The 9514-nt window shown below is 52.8% G+C and overlaps 1 protein-coding gene across 4 annotated transcripts in view; it reads right to left on the bottom strand.

Annotated features, from left to right (window-relative positions):
* Positions 1-513: 513 nt before the first annotated feature.
* The window catches only part of DAAM2 (dishevelled associated activator of morphogenesis 2), a 46040-nt gene continuing 37039 nt past the window's right edge, over positions 514-9514 (bottom strand). For 3 of the 4 annotated variants that reach the window (XM_007458179.1, XM_007458177.1, XM_007458176.1), the window contains 7 exons: positions 9345-9433; positions 4817-4985; positions 4533-4640; positions 3539-3599; positions 2221-2352; positions 964-1134; positions 514-735 (listed from right to left, as the gene is read on the bottom strand). In XM_007458179.1, coding sequence (XP_007458241.1) covers positions 514-735; positions 964-1134; positions 2221-2352; positions 3539-3599; positions 4533-4640; positions 4817-4985; positions 9345-9433 — 952 coding nt within the window. The remainder of the gene's footprint in view (positions 736-963; positions 1135-2220; positions 2353-3538; positions 3600-4532; positions 4641-4816; positions 4986-9344; positions 9434-9514) is intronic. The other variant, XM_007458178.1, reaches the window with a different exon arrangement.

Here is a 9514-nt window from a genome sequence, read left to right as displayed (position 1 = left end):
TCTCCCCCCCCCCCCCCGGAACACATCTAGCTAGCATATGTCATGCCTCTTCCTTTCAATAGGAAACTTCGCCCCAGATCAACGTTCCATTAAGCCTATTCTTGAGAGATGGGGGCCTGGATGCCCCCCCACCCCGTTACTCCCCACGGCACGTGAAATCTGGACAAGGTCCGTGGACCTCTCTCCAGGCCAGATATGGAACAGCTCTGTGCCAACATTTGGGTGTCCATGCTGGGGGTTAGGGAGCAGGGCCGGCCAGGGATGGCCAAGTCCGCCTCCGAGAGTGACCCCTGGGGCCAGGGTGCAGGAAGAATAATGGGAAGAGGAGATGAGGGGGAGCCCCTTCAGGTGGGGAGACACGGGGTCCTGCCATGCAGCCCCGCCCCCAGGACCCAGCCCAGGGCTCTAAATCCAGCACCGAACTGTGTAAGTATCACTAACACGGCCTCCTGCACTCCGCCGCCCTGGGCCCATCCCTGTCTCCCAGCCTCCCGCTGCGGCCAGTCCCCCAGGTCAATAATTTAGCCTGTTTATGGCCCGCTCCCGGGTGGCTTCCAGGGCCTGGCTCCCTGATCGCTTGCGGCTGCGTTTGAGTTTGCACAAGTCCTTGTCGAAAACTTCGCCCGAGCGCAGGGCTGACACCAGGTCATCAAACTCGCCACCCTCGTCCAGCGCGCTGCCCGCGTGCACCTTCCGCTGGCGCTGCCACCGCTCCCGCTCTCGCTGCTCCTTCAGCTGGAGGGGCGAGGAGGGCGGGTGAGAGGCCGCGGCTCAGCACATCCACCGTGGTCCAGGCCACAGACACCTGCCCTCCTTCGCGGGTTGACGCCTGGGCTGGGCTGGGTCTACCAACTGGGCCCACTTTCCCCCTTGCTAGGGCACCCTGAGCCTCCCGCCGTCCACGCGCTCTCCACTCCCTCAGCCCTGCTCAGGCCCAGGCCCCGGCCCCAGCAGCACCCTCACCATGGCCTCCATGCGCGCCCGTCGTTCCTCCTCCTCCTTCCTTCTCCGCATGGCCTCCAGGTCCTGCCGGGCCTCTGAGAAGGCCTGCAGGAAGGTGTCGAAGATGCCGAAGAATTCATCTGGCTGCATCTTGCTGTCCTGTTCCCCAAAGTGCATCAGGGCCTTGGAGAACTGTTGAAGAGAAGGGTTGGTGGAGAGTCCCCCCCCACCCCCGAGCCTGGTGGGCAGTTGAATTCCAGCCAGAGCAGAGCTCATCCACGTGGGGGGGCTTGGGGGGCAGGGCTAGAGAGGGGAGGCTCCCCCCTCACATCATCAGGGTAAGGACAAGGCTGAAGAAGGAAAGGCTTGAGGCTGACACCTGGGAGGTGGGAGACCCAGGCTGGCTGACAGAGGCTGCCCAGAGTGACCTCTGGGTCTGTTAGGGTGTAGGTACAGGACCAGGAGCTGCAGACCTTGGGAAGCACTTCCTAAGGTCAGGACCAAAAGGATGTCAGATCGTCTAGTTATCGGGCTAGTTATTTAACCCCTCTGTGCCTCGGTTTCTTCATCTGTAAAATGGGGATAATAATAGGACCTACTTTATAGTGTTGTGAGGGGGTTAAGTGAGTTAGTGATGCAGAGTGCTAGCTACATACCTGGCCCTATTACTGAGAACTACCATCTCTAATTCAACCTACTGAAAACACTCTAAGAAAGCCCTCACTACTCTAAGTGTGCTCCCTGGACCAGCGGCACGGGCGTTTCCCCGGGAGCTGGTTAGAAAGGCTGAATCTCAGGCTCCACCCCCGACCTCCTGAATGAGGACCCACATCTCAATAAGACTCCCACAGTTGGGGTCCAGAGGCGTGTCAGAGTGCAAAGCAGGAAGAGGCAGAGCAACCGAGAGCAAAGCCAGGCTCCGGAGTCAGCCTTCTAACCCAGCTCTGTCTGTCACAGCTGGGCAACCCTGGGCAAGTTACTTAACGTCTGTGGATCTCAGTGCACGTATCTGTGGAATGGGATAATAGCCTTTCAACAAACCCAGAAGGTAGGCGGTGAGACAGAGGATGGAAAACACTTCATGGGGCGCCTGACATCTGGTCAGTGGACTGTGAACTTTGCAACAGCGTTGCTGTCGCTTTGGTAGGAGTGAGGAAACACTTTCTCCTCAAAGCTCTGTGCCTCTGGGTGTGTCCCTTCTGGGCCACCTGTGGTAGGACCGGTGAAGACAGAGGGGGGTGGGGGTGGGGTCAGCCTGGGGGCTTGGGGCGCCCTTACCTTGGCCCTGGCTTCATTGAGCTGGTCCTCCAGCTCTGAGAAGCTGAAGCTGGAGACCGTGATGAAGTCGCTCATGACCGGGACAAACCTGTCCTTCGGATCCCACGCCTGGCGTTTCTGATATTCCAGCTCCTGAGGAGGGAGAGCCAAGTGCTGGTCAGACCAGTGCCAGGACGAGAGTCAGGAATGCTGGGACTCACCACATCCTCCACCCTCCTTGCCAGTCGCAGGACACTGAGCCTTCCTTTGGAAGAGGGAACACCCTGAGTCTCAAATTCTAAGGGTGGCAAAGATTGTGAGGTATCAACCAGTCCCCCCTGCCTCTATCCTTCCCTCGCCCCCGCTGCCATATTTCTTTCTCTAGATCCTGCTACCCAAAGCGTGGTCTGGGACCAGCAGCGTGAAATTTTAAGAAGCAGGCTCTCAGGCCCCACTCAGAATTAGGATCTGCATTGTGATCTGTGTGCCGATTAAAGTGTGAGATGCATTTCCAAATCTCCCAGTTGATGCGATGCTGCTGGTTCATGGACCACGGACCACATTTTGGGTAGCACTTTAAAGGGCTATAGATTAGAAAGCAGCCCCCTGCCCCGTCCCCCCACCACCATAATGGCAACAAAAGGTTCCTTCTCATACTTCTTTCTCTAAGCCCATCATCCCCTTAACCGCCTCCCCACATACGCCCAGTGAAGATGAGAAGGCTCTCTAGTTCCTAGATGGGAACAAAGGAGTGGGCCACCTCCACACTGGGCTAGAGACAGTATCATCTGAGAAGCCCTTAGATCAGGAATAGTAGAGATCTGGGTCTCCAGCAAAAAAAAAAAGTATAGCCCCTGGGTCCTCTACTGGCCCAGGCAGGAGGTGAAGAGACATAAGGAAAGAACTTCTGGGGACAGTGGTCCCCAGTGTAACACTAGGTGTTACCGGCCCTAAGTCAGCTTCCAAGGCATGCAGATCCTCTGTCCCACCGATTTGAATCAATCTTAAACGTGGCAGATTTCTCATTCACTCCACTCCACTGTACAGTGATAGGCTACAGTCTCAGACGGACGTCCCCTCTTCAGGAGTCTAAATTTAAGCCTTGGGTAATTCAGTTATCCTTTCCTGAGCACTCACTCTATGCTACAGGCTGTACCTGCTGTGCCAGCTGTTCTGTCACCCCAGCCAGGAGCTTTGGGTCACAGAGATGCATCAGACAGGGTCTGCATCTAGGGGGGGGGGCGGGGGAGTCCACCCTCTGGCCCAGTGACAGGCAGCAAACACGGGCAGCATGGGCAGCATCCCCTCAAACCCAGGCAGGCATAGATGATGTACTCACCACCTCGACTGCTCTGAGGCCCCTCCTGAGGTTGCCCACCTCCTTCTCCAGCTCTGCCAGGCTATGGGGGGCGGGGAGACACGGAGGGAGGGAGAGGAGCTGGGGTTAGTACAAGGCAGAGCAAACCCCAATGGCTTTGGGAGTCAGTGCACCCGGGTTCCAGTCCTGCTTTGGCTATTAACATGTTGCCCTGGCAAATCACCTCCCCTCTGTGTTCTGTCTGTGCTTCTATAAAATAACGGGTGAAACTTATGTCCTATAGATCCTTCTAGATCGGAAATGTATGCTGCATATTGGAAGGTTTCCAACACATGGCCTCTGGCTTGGATTTATTTTTGTTACCATCAGGTAATGCTCATAAGCTCTTAACATGGTATCTTGCATGCAGTATACCTTTGATGTGTATTAGCTATTTACCTCTGCGTTTCTGCTTCTATTGGAGATGCTTCTATCAGCCTGTATACGTTCAGGTCTGACATCTCGCCTGTAGCAGGTGCCCCTGGAGCCCGCCACCCCACCCCCGCCATCTCCTTGGACCATCCGTTGTAGTGGACAGCCCTGACTTCCAACCACTGAGCACTTTTTCTGCGGGCCGGAGCGTTACTGCCCACCCCCAGCCAGTGAGTGACAGGAGATGGTAGATGATGCCCATCTTTCCCCTTGTGGGGATAATGGAGCGAGTGTCCTACACTGTCTCCCACACTCTGCAGGCAGGATTAAGCTCTGATCGCCTGCAGTGGTAAGTGGCTTCATAACAACCCCATTGCCGGCATTCTCCCCATCCCTGTCGCAATTCCCCACTCCCCGCTTTGTTTCCTGAGAGAATCTCTGAAATGAGGATTTGAGAGCAAAGAGTGTCTTTCGTTGGGTTCTCCCAGAGCAGACCCTGAGATGCTGTTCATTCTGAGCCAGCTCAGAGTAGCCCCGAAGGAGGAAGTTTAGGAGAGAGAGGGCGGGATCACAGGGAGAAGGCAGCCTCGAGAGGACCCCTTACTTGACTTTGGCGGCATCTGGAAGGTGCTGCAGCTCAGAGGGCATGTTCAGGATGTCAGGGAAATGCTTCTCCAGGATCATGATCAGATAATGGAGCAGAGAGATGTTTCTGTGGGTGAAAGTCGGGTCAGGGGTACGGGGCCAAGGGAATTGGGAACGAGGGTCCGGCGGAAACTAGGGTGAGGTGTTAGGGGGAAGTTGTGGCATATTTTGGGAGGGTAACGGGGAGGAGGGGAGAGGCCAGGGTGGGGTGAGACGGAGGCTCCAGAAGCCGGCAGGTCCCACCTGTCGATGCTGGACTTGGTGTCGGCAATCTTGTTGAGGCTGGCCACCCGGAACCCGTAGGCGCTCCCACGCTGCCCTTTGTTCATGAAGTTGCCGATGGCCAGGACGACCTCTAGCATCTGCGCTAGACGCTTGCTGCGGATCAGCTCCCGGGAGGCCAGCAGGATGGCTGGGGGAGGAGGGACAGGTGAGAGCCCCACATACACCAGGCCCTTGAACCCTAGGATGATGCCACCACAAAGTCCAGAAAAGGCGCCGTTAAGTGTCAGCTTCAGAGGGGCAGAGGCTATGCCCACAGCCCAGCAGATGATCTTCTCCACATCTACCCGCCTCCAGGGGAAGCAAACTCGCCAAAAGCCAATTCACCAAAAAACCCTTTCTCAAAATGTGCCAACTCTTCCGAAGACTATATTGGAGAATGTATCATCTTCCCTTGCATATATTTAGGCTCTTAACATATTCTTTCTGTGGATATATGCAAGAATATAATACTTTGGGCTTCCCTGGTGGCACAGCGGTTGAGAATCCACCTGCCAATACAGGGGACACGGGTTCGAGCCCTGGTCCGGGAAGATCCCATATGCCGCAGAGCAACTAAGCCCGTGCACCGCAACGACTGAGCCTGCACTCTAGAGCCCGCGAGCCACACCTACTGAGCCTGTGTGCCACAACTACTGAAGCCTATGTGCCTAGAGCCCATGTTCTGCAACAAGAGAAGCCACTGCAGTGAGAAAAGCCCTCTCTCGCCACAACTAGAGAAAGCCCGCACACAGCAACGAAGACCCACGCAGCCAAAAATAAATAAAATAAATTTATTTTAAAAAAAAAATATATATATATATATATATATATCTGCCCCCCCTCCCTCTCCTGGACCATCCCATGAGTCTCCTGACTGATGCCTCTCTCCATTTCCACCTTCCAGCCCAGAGCAGCCATTCATCTCGAAGCACGTCCACACCCGCCTGCAAAACCCTTTTGTAGCTCAGCATTGCAGTTACAACGGCATTTACCTCCTTTCCATGGCTCGCCAGGCCCGGCCTTGCTTCCTCCCCTCTAGGTCTGTGCTTGTCCTATTTCACTTTCTATGACGAGCCCTTTCCTGTCTCAGCACCTACACATTTGTGGCTTTCTCACCTGAAAAACTCTTCCCCTGAATGAATCCTCCTTATCTTTTGCTTTTCGGCTCAAGTGTCATTTCCTCAGAGCGTTCTCTGACCACCCTAATGAAATAGGTCTCTCCCAATGTATGCCCTCTGCTCTTTTTCTCTTGTACTCACGAGCGTAACCCTTTATTTATCTGTGGGATGACAGGTGTGCTGCCCTATGAGCCTGAAAGCTTCTGTCCCGCTCACTGTAGCTCAGTGGCTGACAGAATGGCCGAAGCTTGTGGTTTGATGACTATCAGTGGAATGTTAGTGGGTGGGGAGTGAATGGAGACCAGCCTGGAGGGGTGAGGGAGGGGTGTGTGAAACTCAAGGCTATGGGGGCACAGAGGATGGAGTTACTAGCTCAGTTTAGGGGTGTTCAGGAAGGTTCCCAACAAGGGGTTACATTGGAGGGCCACCTTGAGGAATGATTTGGGTTCCTCAGAAGAATGACTTGGGAAATAATAAAAAGTTCCAATTGGGGTGGGGGTAGTACTGGAAATTAAGTGGATCTTAAGGAAAATCTGGTGCCTGATTGTGCCCACCCATGGCTGGGATGGACCTTAAAAAAAAAAAAAAATGAGTAAGAGGTAATATTGGTCAGTGGCTTCTAAACTCAAACATCTGCCTATTCTGTGACCTAACAGTGGCAATACTCTTGATGAATAATTGAATGGTTTCTAGTTTGTGTTTTTAAAAAATTCCATCTAGATTGGTTAAGTAAATTATGGTATATTCATACAATGGAATAAAACGCAGCACTGAAAATAAATAACCCACCACTCCCTGTAATAATAGGGATAACTTACAACATAATGCTGAACAAAAGACCAGCATAAAATTGTTTGTACTATGTTATTCCATTTATAGAAAGTTCAAGAGAGACAAACCTTCAGAGGATTTGGAGGAAGTAATGTTTGAGAGGGGGGACCTGAAGAAGGGCTCCGGGGGACTGGAAACATTCCATTTCTTGACCTGCATGCTGATCACACAGGTGCATTTACTTTTGGATGATTCATCAGTTAGGACTCTTAGGATTTGTGTACTTTTCTATGTGCATGTTTCAATAACAAGTTGTAATTTTTTTTTGTTTTTTTTTTTTTTTTTTTTTTAAGTAACCTACTTCGGAGTTTCTGGCAACGCATATTGGTTGGGATAGTTTTTCTAAGGTTGATATGCTGCTATTTGAAAAATCTGCAGAGGAATCCTAAAAATGCTAAAATGTTGGCAAAAACAGAAACTGACAAGAGTTCAAAGGGAATCAGTGTAAATGGGAAAACTCCTATACGCAATGCAGACATTTTAGATATAGTCATAATATATTCATGAATATATTCATAAGAATGTTTACATGTGAAGCCATATTCATCTTGACTATACTCAGTGCATGTGTTCATAATGAGCACCGGTAAATTTGGTATATTCAGCAATGAACATATTCATAAGAAGAATATATTCAAGAATATGTTCATGAATATATTCATAGAAGAATTGGTAAATTTGTCAGATTTGATGAATTGGCTTTTGGCAAATTGACCCAAAGGCCCTGCCTGGGGAGGGAGGGATGCTGGGGACAGGGGTCAACAGCTCATCAACCAGCTGGGATAGGCCAAATCTTAGCTCTTCCAGGAATATTTCCTGGGAGAACTGGAGGGAGGAGCATGGACCCCAACCCCTGCACGATCCTCACCTCTCTGCCCCCAGTCAAGCCCACTGACCTGATTCTGTCAAATACCACTTCAGCCACCTGCTCCCAAGTCTGAGACAGAAGAGACCTCCAGGCCATTCTAGAACGGTAGCCATGGCGATAGCAGAGCGACTGTTACTTTCCTCAGCAGGCTTTGCCATCCCAAACGCGACTCACTCTGCTTAGCTCGATATTAAAGGGAAGCTCTTTCCTGAGCGTACACTGATGACCTCTTAGGGAGAGTTTAGGAGTGAGCTCCTAGGAGCAGGAAATTATCTGAGAAAATATCTACCTGGTGGCTAAACTGCTCTGGTTCCACAGATCCAAATGACAGGCGATTGCCCACATTTGCTTCACTGACCCAAGATACACAAATAGTTGAACACATGCCTTGGGCTGAACCCCTTTATCTGTGCCTCATGCCCCAAAGGCAGTCAGCAGCAGGACAAAGGCGGCTGTGTGAAAGTAAGGACTCACCCATCACCAGGGAAGGAGGTGCCTTCAGACCTGCAGAGTCACTGTTGAACCCTTTCCTTCCCCCCTCAGACCTGTTATCTATGATCACACAGCCTGCGGACCCCTTGTTGCGTGCATGCGCAACATGTTGCGTGTGTGTGTGTGTGTGTCCATCCAGATTACAGAAAACGTCTGCCTCTAACCCTGCCACGCTCCACCTTACCCCGGGAATCCTCCTGAAGCAGCTCATCAGACTCCAGAAAGGACCATTCTCTGGCCTGGGCCTCCAAGGGAGTGCAGGCAGCTTGGTGTCCAGCAGAGGGGGCCCATGCTCTGCTCTGCCCCCGGCCTGCCCCCCAGCATCCTGGACACTGGCTCTCTCATTCCAATCTGCTGATCCTGTTCTCACCGCAGATGAGCCTCACAGCCTCTCCTGCTTCTTCCCTCCGGGGTCCTCACGGCTGCCCACCCTCCTGACCACCTGCCTTTCTCCCCAGCTCCCTGTGCCTCGTCCTCTGCCATCCCCAGGCAGTTCCAGGGACATGCCCTCTGGCAAGTACTACAGGACGAGAGGGAAGGGATGGATTCTGAAGAACGACATCTGCGTTCCTATCCGGGCTCCACCACCTACCAGCAACACAGCCTTGGGCCACTAACACAGCCTCATCTTAGAGATGAGAGAACGGCCCCCGTAGCGATGCGAGGACCAAATGGGACCATCCACGTGGTGTTTCACACAGTCCTTGGCATGTGGTTCTCGTTTAATTACAAAGATCTCACCTGAAAAGGGTGGGAGGGGTTCCCCACCCCAGCAAATCAGATACCTCTGGGGACCCCGTTGCCCAATTTCCTACTTTCTTAGTAGCTCACACGTTAAAATAACGTGTCCAGAGGTCTTCTCTGCACCTAGGACCTCTCAAGCAGAACAATCTGTGCCAAGAAGTGTTCTAGGTGCTTAATGTCATCATCATTTTTTTCAGCATTTCTGTTCCAGGCTGGGGCAGATGTCAACAGATTCCCCGCCTTGGAGGGCCTGCATGCTGAGGCACAGGGAATGGGGTGCATGGCCGGCACGTGTGCACACATACACAAGTGCATACATCTACAAAACTCATAGACTTACATCTTGTCCTTGACTTTGCTTTCCTGGGGGGAATCAAGAATAAGGAAGGAGGTTTCCTCTGTGCCTGGCCATTGCCTCCCAACCGCAGGTCCCCTCCCCAGCCCTCAGCCATACCTTCCACTTTGGGCTTGGCCTCTGCCAGCCGCTCCTGGAACTTCTTTTTGAAGAAGAGGGCCTGCAGCCGCTGCTGGTAGTGGTCGATCCTGTTGACAGGGCGGGCTGCATCGTGAGGCAGCACCCCCTCCGCCCCCGCCCCCAGCCCCAGCCCCAGCCCCAGCGCGGCT

Source organism: Lipotes vexillifer, unplaced genomic scaffold, assembly GCF_000442215.2.
Source record: "Lipotes vexillifer unplaced genomic scaffold, Lipotes_vexillifer_v1.1 scaffold4, whole genome shotgun sequence".
NCBI lineage: Eukaryota > Metazoa > Chordata > Mammalia > Artiodactyla > Lipotidae > Lipotes > Lipotes vexillifer.
The sequence above is the reverse complement of the archived record's forward strand: the minus strand, read 5'-3'. Positions and strand labels throughout refer to the sequence as shown.